This window comes from Diabrotica virgifera, chromosome 3 (genome assembly GCF_917563875.1).
Source record: "Diabrotica virgifera virgifera chromosome 3, PGI_DIABVI_V3a".
NCBI classification, from domain to species: domain Eukaryota; kingdom Metazoa; phylum Arthropoda; class Insecta; order Coleoptera; family Chrysomelidae; genus Diabrotica; species Diabrotica virgifera.
The window spans coordinates 247,331,718-247,358,485 of NC_065445.1; the positions used below are offsets into that span (position 1 = coordinate 247,331,718).

A 26,768-nucleotide genomic window follows, 5' to 3' on the forward strand; every position below is an offset into this window, starting at 1 on the left:
TCACCAAGGCCAATTAGTGCAGTCACTGAAGGTGGATATGAGCTATTACCTCCGATTTCGTTGAACCTTTATCGATTTGCATGAAAATTGGTGAGTGGTTAGAGGATATCTTAAGGAACAAAGGTGACATGGTGCCAACTTGCGCTTTTACCCTGGGGGTGGATGCCACCCCTCCTCGGGGGTGAAAATTATTTTATTAAAAATAACCTCACAATTCGATAGAGGTATAAATTATAAGCAAAATTTGTTATATAAAGTTATTAAAATAAATCAAAACTTTTTGAGTTATTAAAGATCAAAGATTTTAATTTTTCGTGAGAAAAATGCATGTTTTTAACCGATTTTTCATAAATAACTCAAAAACTATAAGTTTTTACAAAAAAGTTATTATTATCAAAATTTAATTTAATTTAAAGTTTATAAAGCAAATGTCACACATTTTTTTAAAAATATTTAGGAATATCAGTAAATTACATTAAAAAAATGTATGAAAAGATTTTGTGCAATAAAAATGTTTATATTTATCAAGGATGTATTATTTGGTATGGCCACATATCGTTAGTGATGTAACAATACATCTGTTTTTTCATGAGTTTTTTAAAGAGAGACTAAAAACTAGTCTTAGGGTCACCTCCTGTTTTCATGATATTTTTTGGCTTGTTTTGTAGTAAATTAAACTATCTATGTACTACAAAACAAGTCAAAACTTACATATGAAAACAGGAGGTGACCTTAAAACATGTTTTTCCATCTCTCCCACAAAACTCATGAAAAAGCAGATAGGAGGTATTGTCACATCAGCAAGGATATATTTCTGGTATATCCAGGGAATGTTTAAAATGCTGACACAGGATTTTCCTGGGATGTTCAGAGAACGTGTGTTTTTGGGCAAATTCCAGGAATTTTTTCAATGTCCTGTGTGTACCTTCTAGGAACATACATGGAATATTTTGGTATTATTAGCGCCGGACTCCACTTGCGATTTGTAGTCACGAAGATTGAATACATTGTTTCAAATACAAGTCAATCCATTTTCGACTAAATGATCATGGATTGACTTATATTTGAAAGAATGTGTTCAATCTTCGCGACTACAAATCACAAGTGGAGTCCGGCGCTTAGGGTTACTTCCTCTTCGGTATTATTATGTATTATACTACTAGTGCAGTCACTGAAGGTTTTCACCTCCGATTTCGTTGAACGTCCATCGATTTTCATGAAAATTGGTGAGTAATTAGAGGATACCTCAAGGAACAAAGGTGACATGATGCCAACTTGCGCTTTTACCCTGGGGGTGAATGCCACCCCTTCTCGGGGGTGAAAATTATTTTATTAAAAATAATACCAGAGGTCTGGTCCCAAGTCCATAGAGGGACCAATTATAAGCAAAATTTGTTATATAAAGTTATTAAAATAAATCAACACTTTTTGAGTTATTAAAGACCAAAGATTTTATTTTTTCTTAAAAAAATGCATGTTTTAAATCGGTTTTTCACGTTTTAATCAAAAACTATAAGCTTTTACAAAAAAGTTATTATTACTAAAATTGAAGATAATAAAAAATTGAATATATTCCTCATATAAAGAACTAAACTAATGTTAGTTCAAAGTGAGTTATCGGCAATTGAATGTGTATTTTTTCGACCAGTACTCAAATCTAAGTATTCTAGCTTAAATAACGGGAAAACGATGCAATGTATAAAATATTCCTGCTAAACATTTGCCAAAGTACTTCGGAATACCTCTCAAATGAGCTTCAGAACAAGGTAATAGCGTCAAAATTAGTCAAGTTATAATGAAAATAAAAGAACCGTTTCGAATTTTTTAGGATAACGTGGAAAATAAAACATACGCAATTTCCACAAAAATTAAAATTTATAGTAATCCACAAAAACTTCTTTATATTAGCATAAGTAATGTTTTCGATAATTTTGACTGGTTTTAAATGCATATTATTGAAAAAAAGGTATGATTTAAAAAAATCATAATTTTTAAAATTATTGTAATTCTCATATTCTTTTGATAATAACTCCAAAAATACTCAATATACGTAAAAAATTATATATAACTCAATTTTAGTTTTCTCTGTGCCAAATATTTTACCTGTTTTACTCTTTCTATAGGATAAAAAATAACCGAGATAGAAACGTTTAAATCTTAAATTTTGCTGTGGGAACCATGCAACCGGGGTCATTTAACCTTTTATTTTTAAAAAAGTAAGGGGTTTAAAAGATTAGGTTCAACGTGCTTAAATATCACTTGAAATCAACTTTCAAACAGTTTTTAGATGAACCTGATATCGTAAACACGAACAGAGTTATTAAAAAAACAATAACATTTTTTGGAAAAATTTTTAAAAGATAAATTTTGAAAAAATTTTGGAGCATAAGTTTTAACGCTATCAACATGTTCGGGGGCTCATTTAATAGATATTTTTAAGTACTTTGACAAATGTTTAATAAGTTTATGTTATAAAATGCACCAGATTCCGTTATTTTAGCTTGAATACTTAGAGTTTTTTACTCGCCGAAAAAAATATACATTCAATTACCTATTGGGACCGTGCAAGTTCGGCAAAGCGACCTCTATTTCTACGCTCTGTACTTTTATTCGCACTTTTAATTATATTGGCCAATTATATTAGTCCTGGTTGCTGGATAATTGTCAAGGCCATAGTCCAAAAAAATAATAAGAAGAAAAAATAAGATGCAGGTTATGTTTTGCAAACGTAAAGAATTGTATGTAGTAAATAAAATTAGTTATTAAAATGCAGTACTGCAAGCAAAATACAATTAATTAAATTTACCTTTATATAATAATTGCATATCATATCAATATTGTGGAGCAATATATAATTTTTCTGCTTCAATGACAGAAGGTATGAAATATACGTCAATTTGACAATTTCAATTGACAATATGAATTATTTAAGATAGTTGCAATATTTCTCCGCGACTCGCGCACGGTCGTTTCTCGTTTCCCTTCCAAGTACTTGCACACCGCGAATAAGTCGCTTTTAGTTAACATTAAAAGGTTTTTGTAGTAAGGGGTTTATTTCATTTTTTATTAGCTTCAATTTTGATAATAATAACTTTTTTGTAAAAACTTACACTTTTTGAGTTATTGATGAAAAATTGGTTAAAAACATGCATTTTTCTCAAGAAAAATTAAAATTTTTGATCTTTAATAACTCAAAAAGTTTTGATTTATTTTAATAACTTAATACAACAAATTTTGCTTGAAATTTGTCCCTCTATCGAATTATGGGGTTATTTTTAATAAAATAGTTTTCACCCCCGAGAAGGGGTGGCATCCACCCCCAGGGTAAAAGCGCAAGTTGGCACCATGTCACCTTTGTTCCTTGAGATATCCTCTAACCGCTCACGAATTTTCATGCAAATCGATGGAGGTTCAACGAAATCGGAGGTAATAGCTCATATTTGCCTTCAGTGACTCCACTATACAGAAATCAGGAACTTTCCTTCTAAATATATATATGCCTCTTGGCCATCAAACGAATTCTCCCAAACATTTTTTTAAGGAGTTACATAGGTCTTGCGGGTAAAAAAGTGACTTTTTAAAAAAATTCTATCTCGAAAACTAAAATCTATTTTTATTTATAATTGGAACATGTAAAAGTATAGTACTTAAGGTACTCTCAAAAAAAGTTTCAGCCAAAATATTCATTTTTGTAGAGTTGACTGTAATTTTTCGACAACAGCCCTTTTTTTGCGGTGGGCAGCATAACTAAGTCCATTCTCATCTGAAATCAAAAAGTGTCTTGTAGTTTATACCTCTGGCTAGTGAATGAACGAAGGAATTAAAAAAAAATAAATTTGAAGATTTTACATAAGTTTAAACACATTTTCGACCCCAATTTTTCTCATTTTTTCAAAAATGACCGTTTTTAAAGTAGTTTTTTTTTTATAAAACAAAAACGACCTCACCTAATAAAAATCCTTCGTTAATTCACTAGCCAGAAGTATAAACTACAAGAAACTTTTTGATTACAGATGAGACTGGACTTGTTATGCTGCCCACCGCAAAAAAAGGGCTGTTGTCGAAAAATTGCAGTCAACTCTACAAAAATGAATATTTTTGGCTGAAATTTTTTTGAGAGTACCTTAAGTACTATACTTTTACATGTTCCAACTATAAATAAAAATAATTTTTAGTTTCCAAGATATAATTTTTTTAAAAAAGTCACTTTTTTACCCGCAAGACCTATGTAACCCCTTAATGTTTGCCTTTCCATGCTGTAGCAAACTTAACAAATTGTTGATTTCAAATTGTAACAGTTAACTTTTGCAAAGTATGCTGCCCTCTTGTATCTTCTGCGTTATCTTTATCGTACAATTACTTCATCTAAAAACTTTCTGTGATATATTTGTTTTGTTGCTAAAATTATTTCCTGATCCATGCGTTAAATAAGCAATGTTGTATTTTTTGGCAAAAACATACAACTAAAGTTGCCATGTTTTGATCATAGAATATTTTCAGAGGGATGAGCAGGAGCGTTGTCTAAAATCAAAAATTATTTCACCTCTTCCGGCAGTATTCCCAGTTTCTTCTCTTGAAATTTTTTCACTGCAAGTACAAATTCTTTAAAAAGGCAATTTTTGAAGATATCTGAGGTGAACCATGCATTATTAGAGCTAATAAAATTTAAACCTACATTACCAACCACTATGATGAAATTATTTATTTTTATAGCTCCAAAATTATATACAAATCCTGCCTGAAAATATTTGTAAGGATTTAAACTCTTGAATGCCTTCATTTGTTGACCTGTGTAAAAACTATAACTAAGCTCTAAATAAAAAAAACTATGTCCATGTAAGTAACTATGTCCATGTTGTTAGTTACCCTTGAAAAACTTTTTCTACTGTAGGTTAACTCATACCCCTTGAGGGAAAATGGATCTATATACCAACAGCTTTTGAAAATATTCACTTATGTTTATTTATTCACTGCTTAAAATTAAATCCAGTCGTTAAAGTACTTCTACAGCTAAAAGCTACACGAAGTCAACAGCAAAATGTTCGTAAAATACAACTATAAAAAACTATTATACAACGATTAAACTATTATATAAAAACTATTATATAAACCACTATTTTATAACAACAATAACTATTTTATAAAAAAAAAACTATTAAACGTAAAAAACTCAAGAAACTCAATGCGGTACAAATATAAATAATTTCAAAGTTTGCCTCCCAGCTTTCATATTAGTGTCATAAACGTCAAAGTCTTGAAACGGCCTATTCTGTTCAACCTCAAAAAATGGATGTTTGTTTGTTTATTTTATTATTTGTCTGTCATAATAAATATAATATAATGTCAAACCAATCATACACTGCTCAAAATAATCAAATCTTACTAAGAGTCGTATCAGTTTTTTTTGGAACCAGCTGTACAATTTTATTAATATGATACATGTCTATCTGATTGGCAACTTTATTTTCAATACAGCATTGCTTAAAAAACGTTGCGTATGTATGCTTAAAATAATATACATATAACACATTTTTACATATATTAGATGACAAGATGGTGCCCCTGACATATTGGCCCCCCCGCAAGCTTAATGCTGCGGGGGTCTCTGTTGCGCCCTGCTCCTTTTGAAGGCTAAGTACTTATAGTGACCGTCATAGTAGTATTACGTAAAATATACTTACCATAGTTTCATCAATAGGATACTCTGTTTTATCCGGAAATATACAGGTAGAAAGGCATGACACCACCTTTTGAACGCCACTTTCAAAACTAATTTGCAGTACGTTGTCATTCATTTTTAAATTCTTTCTCTAAAACAGTAACAAAGAATAAAGGAACCATTAAATTAGAAAACAATTAGGTTATAAAATGGTACTTTAAATATCATTTTATGTGTTATTAGATTAGAAACTTAAACTTTTTTCTAGGAGATGTCGCTAGGGTATCCCTGCCATTTCGTTCGTTGCCATCCGTGACTGCACGCGGACTATTATCCTGGTTCCATCAGAGAGAAGAGCATATGTATCTCCTGATGAAGGGCCAAGAAGGCCCGAATCCGGTAGAGATACTTGCTGTACTCTCTTATTGCACTAGAATATAATACGCCTGCAGTTTCGCGTTGCAACGAAATTCTTCTTCTCGTTGTCCTTATGCCCTATAAGAGCGTCGGACTTTGGTATCACCTATCCATCTTTTACCCATTTCTTCCACGTCTTCCGGTCTCCTGCCATTTCCTTCATCTGTTGCACTGTTTTCCCTCTCTTTGTCCCGATTTCCTCGATCTGCTCCATCCACCCCTTTCTAGGTCTGCCCCTTCTTCTTTTCCCCTGTCTTTTGGCATCTGTCACCTTCTTTACTAGTCGGTTTTCGTCCATCCTAGTTATATGTCCAAACCAATTCAGTTTTCTTTTTTCAATTTTTTTCTCTATTGGTTCCTGACTTAGCACGTTTCTGATGTTTTCGTTCCTTTCCCTGTCCATCTTCGTCTTTCCACCTATTTTTCTCAGCTGCTTCATTTCTGCTGCATTTATGGCACTTTCTATGTCTTTTATTTGTGACCCATGTCTCGCTTGCATATAGAAGAGTTGGTACTGTGATTGTATTATATATATGCATTTTTGTTTCCTGGCTGATTTCCCGTTTTCCCAGTATCGTATTATTAATCGCATAATATATTTTCGTAGCTTTCTTTGTCCTATTTGCAATTTCTAGGTCTAGCTTTCCGTCATTCGATATTATCGTGCCCAGGTACTCGTAGGCCGTCACCCTCTCCAATTCTTGTCCTTTACAGAACACTCGTGTTTCGCCTTCAATCTCCTGCTCCTGCTGACCTATTTTCATCGTCTTGCATTTGCTGATGTTTATTTCTAATTTCATTTTCTCTATTTCCTCAGTCCATATATCAGTTAGTCGCTGCATTTTTCTCGGGTTGTCTGCTAAGAAAACGACGTCGTCCGCATACAATAATCCTTCTATCATAACTGGTGTTAGGTGCGTGTAGCCTATTATTGTTTTTAAGTGATTCCTCTTCCATTTCTATTTTTATATACATTATTCTCGACGATGGGACGATATAGGTTTGAAATCCGATACTCTTTTTTCTATTGTCTCTGTGACTACTATGCCTACTCCTTCTTTCGCTCTAAGTTCTTTGTCTACCCCGGAGTAATACATCGTGTAATTTTCTGATATTTTTTCTTTTCCTTGCAACGAAATTGAAAATGTTTATTCATTTTTATTTAGTTTGTTTTTAAATAACGGAATAACATAGAGAGCATGGTAAAAATCCAAAACGATTTCTCAACACCCTTCTATTACAAAAATGGACTAAGACCCATGAGGAACGTATCATTTTTTTAAGTATGGGCCCAAGATCTAATAGATAAACATGTATTCTCTGATACTTATTTTTCCATTTAATTTTTGTGGTCACTGTTACAGTGAACACACATAAAAATAAATAGCCTGATTGCACCTTTTCTTTTACTTTGTAATATCCTCAATGGAAATAACATAATGTAACTATGATTAATATTTTTTGTAAATAATGAAATGATAATAACAAATAATATTTGACTAACACATCCAAAAATTAAATATTTGTGTTTTATATAAATAAGATAAGTTGCTTTAAATCGCAAACATCTGAACAAATAAGAAATTAAAGCCTGCAAGAAATATAAAAATAAGTGAATAGCCATATAACATTTTATTTGACAAATGGTCATTACATTTTGTACATAAACTGTAAATCATCTTCCTCAATGCAGAAATGATACTACGAATTTATGATAATGCAGACTTTTTCAAAAAATTCAAGTTTCGTGTGGGCAGCCTGGAAGTGTCCTTAATTGTTATTTTCAAATAATCAATATCATGTAACGAGGTGGCAAAACTATATTTTTGGATACTTTGTAAAAATTAGTAAAAACTTGTACAAAGAACATACTCGTCACTCGATTTTTCCTTTTCTTCTGAGAGTCAATCTTCTTTCCATTTGTTGTAGGGTCCATTTTTATTAATTGTCTGTTTTAAAATTAAATTTACTACTTTTTTTCTAGTTACTATCATTTATAGATAAAATAAGTTTCAGCACTTACTAAAAAATCCAAATTATGTGACATATTATGAAAGAGTCCTCCAACCATAGCAGCTAAGTGAATGACATGTGTTGGCTGGTGTTTTTCAAATATTTTTTTAGTCTCATTATAATCACTAAAATTAATAACCAGATAAGTATTGCACTGAAATAAGACAGATGTCCACCAAAATCAAACAATGAAAAAAGTTGAAAAAGTTTTGTTATAAACTAGAGTTCTATAAAAAGATTTTTTTTTAATGGCATAGACTTTATGTCATTCAGCCAGTCACAACATGAGATACTTAGTGTCATGTGTAGTGTGTGTGTGTTGAGTAAGTGTCTTGTTACTTTGCGAAGTCGACGTCATTAGAGAGATTTTGCACCTCTTAAAATAACCGCTGATTTTGGCTCCGCTATGGTTATGGTTAACTTTATTAAGTATAACGATTACGGCAACGTTAAAAAGCAGAGTTTTTGCAGCCTGTCAAGTAGGTTTTTCGTGTCATCGTTATCGTTATTTAAACATAACCTCACTTCACAACGTTATTGTAATTTTAAGCATATACTTGAACAGTTTTTGATATTTTAATTTATAGGTCATCAAAATTAGAATCTATGTAAATGTAATTTTACTGATTTTTTTACATTCTGGCAACAAAGCAATTTAACCATTACTATAACGATAACGATAAGCACTACTTTAAACCTCCGTAAATTACGGAATCCCTTATGTTTAATAACGATAACGGATCATATATTCGCTACTGCGCAGACGTAGTATAACGATAACCATAACGGAATTGCAAAATAAGAGGTGCAAAATCTCTCTATTGTCTTTGCAAAGAGACGCTAATTGTATACGAACGTCTGCGGTCCCTCCGGTGAGTACCGATCCCACAAGGACAGAAACTATCATCATTTATTAATTTATAATAAACAAAAATTCCTGACCCTGGTGAGATTCGAACTCGCGACCATTCGGACTTTTCAATCCAAAGGTAGGCGCTCTTACCACTGCGCCACAGAGGGGGTTTTCTATAAAAAGTAAACCTTGTTAGATTGTAGAAAAGAAAAAATCAAGTTGTTTTAATAATTTAATATGGTGCCAAAGTACTTAAATTAATAAACAAAAGGCAGAATCTAGAAAAAAGGGGACTGAAACATGAATAAGATTAGATATTAGCAAAATATTTCCTTGCGCCTTATTAGCTCATCAAATACTTAATACTTTACAAACTAAAAATTGTAAAAAGTTTTTGCATGCAAATTAGAAAATTATTGTGTTCATTAATTGACTATCAATTTTAATTAATCATAACTGATTGGACACCAAGTGGCATAACAAATCATTTCTGACAAAATAACAAACATGTAGAAAATATCTAAATATATGACAAAAACACAAACAGGAAGTGAAGATGCGAGAAACATACGTTGTCAACATAAATAAATGTTTGCTGGAAGAAGTAGGAAGTGAAGACACGAGAAACATGTTGTCAACATAAAGCAATGTTTGCTGGAAGAAACAGTCAAATGAACATTGTACACTGTGTCCGTAAAGTATGGAACAAATTCTTTTTTATCTAAACAGAGCATTTTAAGAAATAGTCCTGAAACACGTCGATTTTTGATTTTAATTTACCGTATTTTAAAATAATATTCTACTATACTTAAGGATCAACTTAAGGGACGCTATATGCAACGGTGCGAAAGAAGTAATTGGTGACTACGAGCGAAAGAAGAAGAACGAATGGATGACAGATGAAATATTACACCTCATGGACAGAAGGAGGGAAAATAAGAATAATCCCGAACAATATAAAGAACTGGATAGAACTGTCAGCAGAAAGATAAAAGAATCCAAAGAGAAATGGTTACAAGAAAAATGTCAAGAGATAGAAGAGCTAGAACGAAGACACGATAGTTTTAACATGCATAAAAAAATTAAGGAGTTTTCTTATACTTACAAGAAAAAACAGTTTGGTAAGTTAATAGACGAGAACAACAAACTTATTGTAGATAAAGAAGAACAGTTACAGACTTGGGCAATTTACATAAAAGATTTGTTTACGGATTATCGTCATATTTCTACGAACTCTCTTGATCTGAATGGACCAAAAATATTGAAAAGTGAGGTGATAAAAGCTATAGATCAAACGAAAGATGGGAAAGCAACAGGATGCGATGAAATACCAGTCGAATTTTTAAAAGTTTTTAACGAGAACAACATGAATGTAGTATTGAAACTGTTCAATAAGATATACGATACTGGTCAAATTCCATCGGACTGGCTGAAATCTACATTTGTGCCCCTTCCCAAGAAATCCAATTCTAAGACGTGTAGCGAATATCGCCTTATAAGTTTAATGAGTCATACCCTTAAAGTATTCTTGCGTATTATCCATTCCAGAATACGAGCAAAATTAGAACACAGCATAAGTAAAACACAGTTCGGTTTTAGATGCGGTTTTGGAACTCGAGAGCCCCTATTTGCAATACAAGTCTTGATTCAAAAATGCCTGGATCAACAGAAAGATGTTTACGCCTGTTTTATCGACTATGAGAAAGCATTTGATACTATCAAACATGACAAACTCATAGAACTATTACATCTTTCAGGACTTGACACTAAGGACATCCAGATTATAAAAAATCTATATTGGAATCAAACAGCCCACATAAAGAATGGACATATGGTGAGTGAAAACATAACCATTTCTAGAGGGGTTAGACAAGGCTGTATTCTTTCGCCACTGCTTTTCAACGTGTACACGGAACAAATATTTCTAGAGGCACTAGAAGAGTACAATGAGGGCATCAAGATTAATGGCGTACCAATAAGTAATTTTCGATATGCAGATGATACTGTTATACTAGCCGATAACATCGAAGATTTACAGATGATGCTAAATAGAGTAAATACAACTGGCAACCAATTTGGACTGAAGATCAATAGAAAGAAAACTAAATTTATGGTGATCAGTAAAAAGAACATTCAACATATCGACCTGAATATTGAAGCCGAACGTATTGAAAGAGTACACCGATTTAAATATCTGGGATATACAGTAAATGATAAGTGGGACCCAGACGTAGAGATTAGGATCCGAATTGAAATAGCAAGATCCAAATTCATAAAAATGAGAAAGCTCTTAAGCAACCGCAACCTAAGCGTTAACCTCCGATGGCGCGCCACAAAATGCTATGTACTCTCTACGCTACTTTACGGAGTAGAAGGGTGGACGTTAACAGCAGCAACTATAAAGAAGTTAGCGGCTCTAGAAATGTGGCTGTATCGACGCATACTGAGAATTCCTTGGACAGACAGAGTGACCAACACAGAGGTATTGAGACGAATGGGTAAAGAGTTGGAATTGTTAACAACTGTTAAAAGGAGGAAAGCGTCATACCTGGGCCATGTGTTCCGTAATGATAAGTACAGTCTGCTACAGCTTATCGTCGAAGGCAAGATTGAAGGTAGAAGAGGTTTGGGCAGGAAGAAGAAATCCTGGCTGAGAAACTTGAGAGAATGGTTTCAAATACCAGAAGCTGCGAACATAATACATGCGGCACAAAACAGAGAAACCTATCGTTTGATGGTCGCCAACCTTCGGTAGAAGACGGCACATAAAGAAGAAGATTCTACTATACAGGGTGAATTACTTTCGAGTAATGACGTCACCGTCATTTTTTTTAATGGAACACCCCTATGGTGGTAAGCGGATATTTACTATACTGGACTGGGGTTGACTATCAGGAATACCCTATATTCTCATAACTACTTTATTTGATTGAAGTAATACCATATAAATGTATTCAGTTGATAGGTGATTACATTATTCTGCTCTAACGGCAGCAACCTCCCAAACCTAACTAACTAACTCTACTGACCCCCTAATGACTCAAATCTGATCGTGTTCCCATATTTATCAAATACTTCGTTATGTAAATATGTTTGTATAGATTCTCGTTAGTGTGTCAAATGAATAGTCACAACCTTGTTGAGTAAGCAAAACGTGGACTTTAACTAAGGTGTTCTACTTTGCAATTATTATAACAAATATGCGTGATGTAAGTGATGTTTATTGTTTTATAAATAAATATCTAACGAATACTTTAAGGTAATTTAAGGATTTCTAAAATATCTAACTAATGCGATAAATCCCATTATACCCCCATTTTGTCTCAATTTTCGGATTACTCTAGCTGAGCTGATTCCAAAAATGTATCACATGTTGATTCAAATTGGTACAGGGTGGACAAAAATACAATAGCTTTGTGTGTGTTCATAAAGTAACGCGTTAGTTAAATTAACAATATTATCAAAAATACTTATTGTATTTTTGATATTTTAATTAATTTTTTATTTTAATTAATTTTTGATATTGTTTAATTTAATATTTTAATTTAATGTCAAAAATTATTTAAAATTTAATATTATGAGCACACACAAAACTATTGTATTTTTGTCCACCCTGTACCAATTTGAATTAACATGTGATACATTTTTGGAATCAGCTCAGCTAGAGTAATCCGAAAATTGAGACAAAATGGGGGTGTTCCATTAAAAAAAATGACGGTGACGTCATTACTCGAAAGTAATTCACCCTGTATATTAGAGAATTATTTTAAAATACAGTAAATTAAAATCAAAAATCGACGTGTTTCAGGATTATTTCTTAAAATCCTCTGTTTAGCTCAAAAAGAATTTGTTCCATACCGGCCCGCGGGCCGGTGCGCCTTTAGCTTTCGTTCATATGCCATTAAAAAATTAAAAGCTAAATTTTTTTTTAAAACTTTGCACAAAGATTCGTTGAAGCAAAGATCAATTGATCATAATGTGGTTGCAAAAGAGAACTCTTATGAGGTATCAGATAATTATAATCAAAGTCTAGCACACATAGCTCGAAAATGGCATCCAGGGTTTTGTGTTAATAGCTTAGATGCAACGCGCAGCGCCCTCGAAAACCTTCGGGCGCCTTTTGCCTGACTACATTATACATACAGGATATTGCGCTCCAGAATCATATAATAACAAAGCCAGTGGATACCATAAAATACAACTGATCGTATCAAGTATCAGACAATCAAAGGCCAGCACACATAGCTCGAAAATGGCACCCTGTGTATTAAGTTATTAATGTTTTTCTGAAGCTATATTTCCTTGGGACATTTTTATAATCAACTATTTTTAATGGGAAATAAGCCACAATTAATAAACGTTAATAAAATATTTTTTTTGTTAAAATTGTGGCTTATTTTCCATTGAAAATAGTTGATTAAGTTATTAGCTTAGATGCGACGCGGGGCGCCCTCGAAGACCTTCGGGCGCCTTTTGTAGGTACCGATATCCGCCGATCGCCAGCTGTGAGCATCATATCATTACAATATAAGAGTGTTACATCCCACAATTGGCTTAAAATATACAGGTACAGTTTTCTGCATACATAGCTCGAAAATGGCATCCAGGGTTTTGTGTTAATAGCTTAGATGCGACACGCGGCGCCCTCGAAGATCTTCGGGCGCCTTTTGCCTGACTACATTATACATACAGGATTGCTGCGCCCCGGAATCATACATATCGAAGCCAGTGAGTACAACAAAATACTACTTTTATCAGGTATCAGGTAATCACAGAGCTTAGATGTGACGCTTGGCGCCCTAGAAGACCATTTTTACGGTCTAGGCGCCTTTCATAGGTATCAATATCCGCCATTTCTGTTATAATATAAGAGTGTTCTATCCCATAATTGGCTTAAAATATACAGGTGTAGTTTTCTGTGCTCCCTAACTACATTATATATACAGGATTGTTGCGCCCCAGAATCATACAAAACGAAGCCAGTGGATGCAATAAAATACAACTCGTATCAGGTATCAGATATCAGATAATCAAAGACCACCATACATAGCTCGAAAATGGCACCCAGAGTTTTATGTTAATAGCTTAGATACGACGCGCGACGTACTCGATCTTCGGGAACCTTTTGTAGGTATCAATATCCGCTGTTTATGTTATAATATAAGAATTGTACACCCTACAGTTGGCCTAACATATACAGATGTAGTTTTCTGCGCTCCTTAACTGCATTAAACTTTTCGCACTCCAGAGTCCTACATACCGAAGTCAGTGGATACAACAAACAGCGCCCTTACACTTAGGGTTTTGCGATAAAATAGTAACCGCCAATTACTATATAACCAAAACTGTAGTCTCAGTAAATGGCACCTAAATCCTAACAATGTCTTTCTTGCATGCTGTTTTTTGCGCCCAATAAAATATACCCAATAGCTGCGAATTTTACAGTTTAACTTCTCTTCTTAAAGTTCCCTCTCCTATCGGAGGTTGGATATCATAATGGCTATGGTCACTTTGTTGGCTGCTGGTCTGAACAGTTGTAATGAACTACAGTTAAACCATTCTCTAAGGTTCCTAAGCCAGGGGATGCGTCTTCTTCCTATGCTTCTTCTTCCTTGGATCTTTCCTTGCATAATAATTCTCAGCAACTCATATTTTTCTCCTCTGGTAATGTGACCCAAATATTCCAGTTTTCTAGTTTAACACTTGAGTTTAATTTAAAAGGTATAGTTTTGGGCCACTAAATTCAAAGCCGTTGTGTATATGGTTTTAAGTTACTATTCTCGATTTTTTTGCCGCAATTGGATATATGAATATAATTTAATACTTATTATTTTTGGACCCCTAAATTTAGCAGAAATATATTATCGAATATTATTTTGGCCACTTATGATTTTTAAATTCCAAAAAAATGAAAGTAATAAACAAAAACTTTCTTTTGAATGAAATATTTAAAATTAAATATCACACTAAATTTTCTCTTGTTTTTCACCTCTGTAATTTATTAAAATAAACATTATAAAAGTTTTCAGGGACTTTCGGCCCTCGGCAATAATGTAATTTTTCATTCTGCGTTTAAATTTTTAAAAAATATGTACTTACTAATTTTCTCAGGATTCGAAAAAAATGAATGCATTCGAATATCATTAGACCAAGTTTTTGCGCCTACTCCTTAAGCAAGTTTATTTAACAATATAAGAGATTAAATTTAATTGTATTACAGAATATAATCTTTAAACTCATTTTATAAATCGTACACCTTTCATTTTTATTATTAATTGATGTGAATTAATATTTTTGTGCGGTCTCTATTTTCAACATGTTTAAATCATAATGGATTAACTAAACATTTTAACTAAATTTTAATTAAATTTGCAATCCTTTATTTTAATTAAATTTGCTAGTTTAAGACCTTGTGTATATATATGTTACAGTTCAAGTTGATTATCCAGTTGGAGTTGACTCCAACTAGTTGGAGTCGACTCTAACGGCTGGTTTCAGTAAAAGTTGATTATAAATATAAAATGAAGATTTATATTCAACATTTACTAGTAAAAGTAGACTCCAACTAGGAAAAGTATACTCTTCCCAATGCCATTTAGTAAAAGTTGATTCTGATTCACACAAACAGCCGATTCTAAAAATTAAATTAATGTTACTGAATATGTTCAAATTAGTCTAGGCTGTATCGTCGTCCCCGTTAGTGAAATTACTCCGATTCGAATTTTTTGCACAAACTTACTCAAAAAGAGGTCCTTATAACAAATCTACTGGGTGCCAGGCAGTACCTTGATCAATAAATTGTTTAAACAATTTTTTTTAGACAAATTCACAAAAATAATTTTTTCACTTCGAACAATTTTTTTTAGATCATTTGAGTTATTCTGAGCAAAAAAAGGTATTTTGTGATTTTTCTCTAAAATTGATTGTTGTCGAGTTATACGCGATTTAAAATTTGAAAAATGCAAAATAGCCATTTTCAAGGCTTAATAACTCGGTTAAAATCCATTATTATGAAAGTCAGAAAGTGACCAAATCAAAGTTTATAGCCCCCTGTACAAGATCCAGCAGAAATTTTTGTCACTATTTTATTACTAAGCTTTATCTTTAATTATTAACAATGAGGGCTAAGTGCGTATTAGGCGGCCGTCAATGGTGAGTGCTCAAGAGATGCACCATTTGGGCCGTCCAATGGTGAATCTCACTCGCACTCACATTGACGGCCGCCTCAATACGCGCTTAGCGCTCATTGTTGATAATTAGAAATAATATCTTATTAATGAAATAATGACAAAAATGTCTTCAGGATCTTATAGAGGTAGCTTTAATCTTTGATTTTTTTTAGTTTCTGACTTTCATAATATACAGTGAGCACGTAAAGGTTGGAATAAATTCATTTTCTCGAGAATGGACGATTTTAGAAAGAAATCCCGAAACAGGTCAATTTTTATTTTTAAATTACGACTTCTTGGCATATATACCATAGTAGTGACGTCACCCATCTGGGCGTGATGACGTCATCGATGATTTTTTTAAATGGGAATAGGGGTCTTGTGATAGCTCATTTGAAAGGTAATTCAATTCTATATTCAATAATATAACTAATAACATAATTTTTTATACAGGGTGCCCAAATTTTTTTGATTAAATTTACTGACAAAAAGACGAATGCAAGTAATTTATTTAATTCAAAATACATTTTACTGCTCTCATAAAACAGAATAAAATGTTTATTTGAAAAATAATCATTGCTTTTCGCTTAAATTAAATGTTCAAACTGTCAAGAGGAAGGTGGGTGGCTGCTTTAATACTGAATTGAAGCAAAAAACAATATTTTTATTTGTCAAATACACATTATTTCCTGTTTTCTGATAGGAGTAAAATGTATTATGAGTTAAATAAATTACACACATTCTTCTTTTTGTCAAAAAATTTAATTCAAAAAAAAATTTTTTTGGACACCCTGTATAAATAATAATGTTAATGTTTATATTACTGAATAGAAAATTGAATTACCTTTCAAATGAGCTATCACATGACCCCTATTCTCATTTAAAAAAACGTAGATGACGTCATCATTCTAGAAATTAAGGGCCGGTTGTTCGAACGCTAATCAACAATGATCATTATTAAATATTTAATTACTGTCACCAAAACTGTCAATGTCAACTTTGTTTGGGTTGCTGAAAACATAATTAATTACAATTATGAGATTTATTATTAATTATGTTAATAATTATTGTTATATTAATTGATTATAGTCTCAGAATTGTAATTAATTATGTTTTAACAATTGACATTGACAGTAATTAATTATTTGATAATGATCATTGTTGATTAGCGTTCGAACAACCGGCCCTAGATGTTACTGGAAATAATTATGTTCAAATTGTGATACTTATATTCTAGGCTGTATCGTCGCCTCCGATAGGTAAATTATTCCAGTTCGATTTTTTTGCACAAACTTACTCAAAAAGAGGTCCTTATAACGAATCCACAGGGTGTCAGATGGTACTGTGGTCGAAAAATTGTTTAAACAACTTTTTTAAACAAACTCACAAAAAAAATTCATTTAGAACAATTTTCTTTACATCATTTGGGTCATTCGGAGCAAGGTCAAAAGAGGTCTATTGTGATTTTTCTGTAAAATTTATTGTTCATACTTGTTTATTGTTATATTTATTTCAAAATACGAAAATGACCATTTTCAAGGCTTAATAACTCAGTTAAAAATTATATTAGTCACCGAAAGTGACGAGAAAGTCACCGAAAGTCACGAGAAAGTCCGAAAGTCACCAAATAAAATTTTAACGACCCCCCTACAAGATACTGAAGAAATTTTTGTTATTATTTTATTACTAAGCGGTTATTTTTAATTATTAACAATGAGCGCTAGGAACGTATTGACGCAGCTATCAATGTGAGTGCGAGTGAAATGCACCATTGCACCATTTTGACATTTGAAAATTCAAACTTCTGTCAAACCACAAAAACACTTTTTTTGTAATTTATTGCTCACATGTCAATGACAAGGCGAAAGTTCTTCTTCTTGTGGTGCTTTCTCCTTTAGTGGAGGTTAGCGACTACACTGGCAAATCTGTCTCTGTCCAATGCGGCTCTAAACAAAGGTGTTGAATCAAGGCCGGTCCAGTCTCTGATATTTCTAAGCCATGAAATCTGGCGCCTACCGGGACCCCGTTTTCTTACAATCTTACCCTGGATGATCAGTTGCGTGAGGCGGTACTTTTCGTTTCTCATTATGTGTCCCAGGTAGCTAACTTTTCTGACTTTAATGATTTTTAGCAGTTCCCTACCTGTACCTATTCTCCTCAGAACATATTCGTTGGTGGTGTTGGTTGTCCAAGGTATTTTCAAGTCACTTCTATAAAGCCAGGGTTCAAAGGCGTCCAACTTGTTCATCAGTATTGTGTTGTGTCCAGGCCTCCGTTCCATACAAAAGTATTGACCACACATAGTAATGCAGAAAACGACATCTAAGGCTGATATTAATGCTACTGTTACAAAAATAAGCTTTTCATTTTGATAAACCCCTGTCGGGCTACCTGTATTTTCGCTCTTGACTTCTTGTTTATAATCAAGTTTATTGTTGAACCAGCAACCAAGATATTTGTACTGGCTTACGTATTCAAGCTGTTGGTGTTTCACATATTTATTGAAAGAGGTAAATTTTTGTTCCTTGATATTTTTATAACTTTGGTTTTCGCAGAACTGATCTTCATCCCCATTTTTTCACAACTCTCAGTATCCCTATCCAACAGTATCTGCAGACTATAGTTCGAATCAGCCATTAATACTGTGTCATCTGCATAGCGGATGTTATTTACTCTCTGACCGTTTATCCTGATTCCTTCTGAAGAGTGCGATAAAGAGTTCGCAAATATTACCTAAGAGTAGACGTTAAAAGTATGGGTGATAGCACACAACCCTGTCTAACACCTCGTTGTATTTCAATTGGCCTTGAAGTATTACCATTGGTCTTTACGATTGCTGCCTGATTCCAATAAATAGCCTCTATAATTTTAGAATCTCTTTTGTCGACTCCGATGTTGTTCAATCTTTCTATCAAGGTCTTGTGCGTCACCCTATCGAACGCTTTTTCAAAATCTATGAAACAGATAAAAAGGTCTGCTTGCTTATCTTTGTGCCAGAGTTTGAAGACAGAATATTGCTTCTCGTGTCCCCATACCTTTCCTGAAGCCAAATTGTTCTTGACCGGTGACCTCATCATATTTTTTATAATACAGTAGAATCTCGGTTATCCGCCATAAACAGGCCGATAGAAGGGCGAATAAGCAAAAATGGCGGATAATAGGGAGCGTTAAATGAAACACAAGTTGAGCCCTTGATGATTTCCAGTCTCCGATAGGAGTGGCACAAGAATAAGAAGAAGAGAATCAGTTTAATTTTGACTGACATTGGACAATAGATAGAATGATTTAGGATGAACGAAAAAAACTAGCGATTTTCATCTGCCTTGCTGATGTATCTCGTTTTTATATTACTTAAATGGAGCGGCGGATAAAACGGAACGGCGGATAAATGAAGGGCGGATAACCGAGACTCTACTGTATATTCTGTTCTGTATGATACGCAAAAAAAGCTTTACAATGTTATTTAATAGACTTGTAAGGCGGAAGTCCTGGCATAATCTGGCATTCTTCTTTTTAGGTAGTGGTATGAAGACTGATTCAAGCCATATTTTAGGGATAGTCCCTGTATTGTAAACATTATTAAATAGTCCAAGAAGAAGGTCTAAGTTTTCTCGTTAATTAACTTCAACAGCTCAGCTGGTTTTTCATCTTTTCCTACAGATTTGTTGTTTTTTAGTTGACGTAGAGCATATTCCAGTTCGGACTTCAGTATTGGAAGACCTTCGTCGTTAGTCTTCCCACATGTTTATTTGTTCTTCAGGGCTTGAAATCAGTTTGCCTTCTGCGTTGATTAGATTATTTAGTCCTTGTGAATATGTCGTGCTTGTGAATTCCTGAGTTTCTTATACAGATGGAAGTCATCATGTTTTTTTATATAAGTTTTCGATTTCTTCACATAGTAGATGATCTAAACGGGTGTCACTACAGATATAGGGAATTCTGTGTGTTAGAGAGAGAGGTATGTGATGTCACAGCTGATATAGGAAAGTATGTGTGTTAGAGAGAGAAACATGGTATCTCTGCTGCTATTGGTCCGATTTAAACGTACGACGGCTCGTTGGAATGGGCGGGAGATAACGAATACAAAAAAACATGGCAGCATAGTGTCAAAAGGGCGCTTTCCGATGTGACGACGTCCGATGGGGCGCGTTCCGATGTGACGGCGTTCTAGCGCTGATCGATCGGTGCGCGATACCAGATGTGCGATCGGTACCTTAATTTTTCGCGGAACGCGAAGCAGATGCGCGGTCGGTACCTTGAGGTTTTCGCGGATCTCGTAGATACGAAGCGCGCGGTAATTTTGGAATTTAAATAAAACAACAACATAATGCAATTTTTTTATTAAAAGAACTTAAAAGGAACACAGCGGCGCAGCGGTGCGCGATACCAGATGTGCGATCGGTACCTTAATTTTTCGCGGAACGCGAAGCAGATGCGCGGTCGGTACCTTAAGTTTTTCGCGGATCTCGTAGATACGAAGCGCGCGGCTGGTAATTTTGGAATTTAAATAAAACAACAACATAATGCAATTTTTTTATTAAAAGAACTAAAAAGGAACACAGCACGTCAACGCGTCACGTAAAAACGTCACATCAAAACGTCACGTAGGCTTGTGAAATGTCGCGTAGGCCTTATTGTCACGTAAAATCATCACGTCAAAACACGTCAACGCGTCACGTAAAACGTCACATCAAAACGTCACGTGGGCTTGTGAAATGTCGCGTAGGTCTTATTGTCACGTGAAAGCGTCAGGTAAAACGTTACATCAAACCGTCACGTGGGCTCGTGAAATGTCGCGTAGGCCTTATTGTCATGGGGAGCTCAGTCGCAAGAACTTATTGTCACAGCGCGACGTGAGGTAGTAACATCATGTCTTTGAATGAGTATAGACGTAAATTAGCAGAATTTAGAGAAAAACTGACACAGTTAAGAAGTCAGGTTTTATTTTATGAGGATAAAAATAAGGTTATAAAACAAATAGAGAACCTAACACTGGGAAGCAGCATAGACTGGACACCTAAGGAATTTAGCCAGCAGCTGCGACAAGAATATTCAAGTGCTGCGGATTACTTATTTAGGGAAACTCCAACAAGGCGAATTCATCCAATTACTATTAATGATGTTATCGACGCCGGCGCCAACAACGATGAACAAAGAAAGCATGAAAAGTGAAATAGATAATGTTTTTGCAATGACTTGTGTAATATTAGCTTCAGTGTTTATTTTAATTATAAAGATTATATTTAAAATTGTTAAGAGAAAATTTGAATCATCATGTAATATAAGACTTGAACAATAAATAAGGCGTTTAAATAAAAAACCCATAACTCTAAAAAATATTTAGTTGAAAATAATGAAAATAAATGTTAGCAGATAATTTACATATCGCATAGGAAATAGCGGTTGAGGGTCTAATCGCATTACTATGCAATTTTCGTTATCATACCCACATTTTGTTATTGAGTTATATTTCTTATCATGTGCATAGAAAATGTTGGAATTTTTAAAACCAATGACAATGATAAAACTGAATATAATTTTGCACACGCACACTTTCTACAACACGTCATAGGGTGGGGCACGCAACCGTATAAATTTCAAAATCCACCTCAGGACGGTCTATTCCATAGTCTATTCCTTACTGTTAGTGTACTGTTGTGGTTCACCTAGTTTTGCAAGGTAAGTGTTCTCTTAATTATTTTTTGTTAAATATTTTTTATTTTTCTTGTTTGATTTTGAATAAAACTTAATGTTTTCTGCTCTGCTATTTATAAAATCTCTTCATTCCAGCTGAGATTTATTATTTCGACATTAAATAATTATCTAATTGTCGACATTTTGAATGACATTTATTTTTTATTTTCTCGTAATTATTCGTTGTTAAAATCTTTTCGGTTTTTCAAGTTTTTGGTTAGCTATTTATAAAATTCCTTCATTCCAGATGAGATTTATTATTTTAGCACCTGATTGTCTACAAGACCTCATGTCAGCATGACAATTATTTTTTATTTTCTCGTAATTATTATTTGTTAAATCTGTTCGGTTTTTTCAAGTTTTTGGTCAGCTATTTATAAAATTCCTTCATTTCAGATGAGATTTATTATTTTAGCACCTGATTGTTTACAAAAAAGACATGCTAGCATAACAATTATTTTTTTATTTTCTCGTAATTATTCGTTGTTAAATCTGTTCGGTTTTTTGGTCAGCTATTTATAAAATTCCTTTATTCCAGATGAGATTTATTATTTTAGCACCTGATTGTCTACAAGACCTCATGCCAGCATGACAATTATTCTTTTTTATTTTCTCGTAATTATTCTTTGTTAAATCTGTTCTGTTTTTCTTTGATTTTTTTAATTAATGTTTTCTGCTCTGCTATTTATCCCTTTATTCCAGATGAGAGTTATTATTTCGACATCTGATTGTCTACAAACAAAAAAGACTTACTGTTAGCATGCTGAATGTCAATTATTCGTCATTCTTCGTAATTATTCTTTGTTAAATCTTTTCGGGTTTTGATTTTGAATACAACTCAATGTTTTTTGCTTGGTTATTTATATCACTCCTTCATTTCAGATGGATTTATCAAAAATTAATGCCTCATCTGTCGTAGCGAGGAAACCCGTGAAGAAACTCAAAGAATTACCGATCGACATTCCAGTACCCATTACGGGAGCCAAAATTGTGAAGACAAAGTTTGGGCAAGCTGTTCTGTTAGATTTGGGGGAAGAGGTGGTGTTTCTACCGCCTAGAGTCACAGATACCTACAGCCCCGTCATTGAGGAGTTTTCGAGCGGGAAGTATTCGATAGTTTATCACGGCCTGGTGGACTGCGGCCAACAGTACCAGCCCATGACATCATTTAAAATTATCTAAGCGAAAATACTGAGAGAAAGAGAGGTAAGCAATATGGATATTGTTAAACAATGTAAAAATTTACTGTTATTCATCAAAAGAATCAGAAAGATAGTTTTTGATAAATTCACAGCTAAAGACAAAGAAATTTGGGTGAAACGCTTAACGAAACAAATCAAAACTTGTAATAAAGTAATAAAAAAACGCACTTTGCCTATAGGTACAATTAGAAAACTGCAAACGCATGTAGGACATTTTAAACATTTTAAACAGATTATTTTCAATAGACATGTCGGTATGGGGCTAGACAACAAACTAAAACATAGAGTTAAATGGGAAAATGTAGTTTCCGCGTTTAAAAGTCGAATTAAAACTGGAGTTATAGTTAATTTATGGCATAAGGACTTAGCACATTTCCTAAATGATTGTTATATTATTTTTAAAAATAAAATCAGAAAAATTTTAAAAGCAGATAAAGTTGTTAAAGTTAATGTTTGTTTTTGTGGAGAATTTATTAAAAAATCGGGGGAGGAGGAAATTGTAAATTTTAAATATTTTAATACAAAAAATGCTGTACTAGACGTATCTACCGATACAGAGCGGTGGTTTTTTGAGAATGTTAAAGATAAAATAAATCTTAAATTATCCGAGTTTCAGGAAAGGGACTCCGGTTTTGCATTAAATAGAATTGTATCTTTAGAAGTAAATATTAATCGATATGAAATTGGAAATGGTTCCTCGTATATTAAACTTCCTGAGAGTATTCAAAAAAAGCGTGCTTGTATTAATGTAAAAAATTCTGATCAAGCATGTTTTTATTGGGCAATAGTTAGTGCCCTCTATCCAGCTAAAGCACATAAAGAACTCCCATCCTCATACCCATGGTACAGTACAGTACTAAAAACAGAAGACCTAGAGGCACCAATGCCGTTACATCAAATTTCAAAATTTGAAAAATTAAATAATATATCAGTCAATGTATTTGCTTTAGAATTAATAGAAAATAATGAAAAGTCATTTTTCACAGTATATCCAGCTAGATTAACTAAAACAGTCGTTGCCAAACATGTAAATCTTCTTTTAATTCAGAATCACTATTTTCCTAAATTAAACGATTATGAAGCACCTCCAGTGGATAATGATAATTCAGAAATTAAGTACCACTACTGCCACATTACGGATATGTCTAAATTAGTTGCTGGTCAATTAAATAAAAGAAAGGCCAAATTATTTCTTTGCAATAGATGCTTAAATTATTTTTCAACTGAAGGGAAATTGTCGGAACATGAAAAAATGTGTGCAGATATGAATAATTGTAAAATGTCTTTTCCTAAATATGATGCTGTTAGTTTTAAAAATTATACTTATAAACAAACAACGCCATTTGTCATATATGCAGATTTTGAGTGCATGTTAGAAAAAGTTACAGACCTCCAAACATCCTGTTGTACTAAAAAATATCAAAAACATATTCCGTATAGTGCTGGATACTATGTAAAATGTAGCTATGATGAAAAGTTGTCTTTTTTTAAGAGTTATAGAGGCATTGACTGCATGGAGTGGTTTGCTAATGAATTACCAAATTTAGCTCAAAGTATTCATTCGAAAATTAAGAAAATTATACCAATGCAGGAAAACCCGAGTACCAGTAAAGCCACAAGGTGTCACATATGCGAAAAATGTTTTTCTCCTACAGATATCATTGTTAAAGACCACGACCATTTTACGGGGGAGTTCAGAAATTTCGCCCACCAAGCCTGTAATTTAAATTTCAAAAAATTGTTTGTCGTCCCAGTTATTTTTCACAATATGAGTGGCTACGACAGCCATTTTATAATTTCAGAGTTAAGCAAAAAAGGAGATATTAGTCTACTTCCAGTCAATAAAGAAAAATACATTTCATTTACACTTAACGATGCTGTTACTAATATAAAATTTCGATTTATTGATTCATTAAGATTTTTAGGAGCCTCTTTAGATGAATTGGTCTCAACATTAAATAAAAATGACTTTAAAATTTGCAAGCGAGAATTTAGCAGGTTAAGTGACGATGAATTTAAATTAATAACTAAAAAAGGGGTATTTTGCTATGATTTTATTGATTCTTGGGAAAAATTAGACATTACCGATTTACCTCCAATAGAGGCATTTTATAATAAGCTAAACGATACGAATCTTACAGATGAGAAGTATGCTCATGCTAAAATAGTTTGGGATACCTTTAACATTGAAAATTTAGGTCAATATTCAGATTTGTACTTAAAAACCGATATTGTGCTTTTAGCAGATGTTTTTGAAACTTTCCGCAAAAAATGTTTTATAACTTATGGGTTAGATCCAGCCTGGTACTACACAATGCCCGGTTATTCTTGGGATTGTATGTTGAAATACGTGGGGTGTAACCTCGAGTTATTGCGTGACGTTGACATGATACTATTTATGGAGAAAGCAATTCGTGGAGGAATTTCAGTATGTAGCGGTAGAATGTCGGAGGCCAATAATAAGTACATGTCTAATTATGACCCCGCACAGCCCTCAAAATACTTAATGTATTTTGATGTCAATAATTTATATGGGTGGGCTATGGGAGAACCCTTACCCTACGGAGGGTTCGAATGGATGGATGCCAAAGACATTGATGTTATGTCTGTACCTGATGACTCTCCCGTAGGGTACATGTTACAAGTTGACTTGGACTATCCTCGCCAATTACATGATCTGCACTCAGATTTTCCATTCGCTGCCGAACACCGCAAAGCTTTGGGTTCAAATCATACTAAACTAATGACAACACTTTATAATAAAAAAGAATATATCGTTCATTATAGAAATTTAAAACAAATGCTGGCTAATGGGTTAGTTTTAAAAAAGATTCATAAAATTTTGAAATTTAAGCAGTCTGCGTGGCTGCGACCCTACATAGAATTAAATACTCGACTTAGAGCTGCAGCTACGAACGATTTTGGAAGAAATTTATACAAATTGGCCAATAATAGTGTATTTGGAAAGACTATGGAGAATATAAGGAAACATAGAATAGTAAAACTAGTCAGATCATGGAATGGGCGATATGGTGCTAAAAATTTAATTTCTAGTGCCAGGTTTCATAGCAGAAAGATATTTAATGAAAATTTAGTAGCTATAGAACTGATTAAATCAGATCTAGTTTTTAATAAACCCTTATACATTGGCATGACTGTTTTAGATATATCAAAATTATGTATGTACCAATTTCATTACGACTATATGCTTCCAAAATTGGGCGCAGATAAATGTAATTTAATGTATATGGATACCGATAGCTTTATTTATGAACTGTACTGTCATGATGCATATGAGGAAGTAATAAAACAAGATCTATCAAAATTTGATACATCCGATTACGCTGTAGATAATATCTATAATATTCCTCGCGTAAATAAAAAAGTTTTAGGAGTAATGAAAGATGAAAATAAAGGAGAAATTATGACAAAATTTGTGGGATTACGATCAAAAATGTATACTTTTAAAGTTCAATCTGGTCGAATCACTAAAAAAGCAAAAGGGACTAAATATAATATAGTAAAAAATGTTATAAAATTCGATGATTATGTAAACTGTTTAAATGATTTTAAGGAACAAACTGCTACTCAACACTCCATTCGGTCATATAGCCATAACGTCTATAGTATAGAACAAACAAAAATTGCGCTAAGTCCTTATGACGATAAAAGATATTTAATTCCAAATAGTTTTAGAACCCTACCATTGGGACATTACAGTATTTTAGAATAGATTTTTTTTGTAGATGAATGTTCCATCA

The 26,768-nt window shown here is 33.2% G+C and overlaps 2 protein-coding genes across 3 annotated transcripts in view; one reads left to right on the forward strand and one right to left on the reverse strand.

The window, feature by feature from the left end:
- LOC114335306 (GDP-L-fucose synthase) overlaps positions 1-26,768 on the reverse strand; it is a 61,955-nt gene that overhangs the window by 13,334 nt on the left and 21,853 nt on the right. The window contains exons 3-4 of the mRNA XM_050646036.1: positions 8,100-8,214; positions 5,682-5,810 (exon numbers count right to left, since the gene is read on the reverse strand). Coding sequence (XP_050501993.1) covers positions 5,682-5,810; positions 8,100-8,214 — 244 coding nt within the window. The remainder of the gene's footprint in view (positions 1-5,681; positions 5,811-8,099; positions 8,215-26,768) is intronic.
- On the forward strand, positions 21,663-26,751 carry LOC126881657 (uncharacterized). Of its 2 annotated transcripts, none has more exons than XM_050646034.1 (2): positions 21,663-21,790; positions 22,688-26,751. In XM_050646034.1, the coding sequence occupies exon 2, from the start codon at positions 23,021-23,023 to the stop codon at positions 26,738-26,740; it is 3,720 nt and encodes a 1,239-aa protein (XP_050501991.1). In that variant the 5' UTR covers positions 21,663-21,790; positions 22,688-23,020; the 3' UTR covers positions 26,741-26,751. The 2 variants fall into 2 exon arrangements, with proteins under 2 accessions (XP_050501991.1, XP_050501992.1); XM_050646035.1 differs by having other exon boundaries at positions 21,728-21,790; positions 22,725-26,751.

What these genes read in the sequence shown, in the direction of transcription:
- LOC126881657 (XM_050646034.1), top strand. Translation starts at nt 23,021, where the DNA reads ATGGATATTGTTAAACAATGTAAAAATTTACTGTTATTCATCAAAAGA.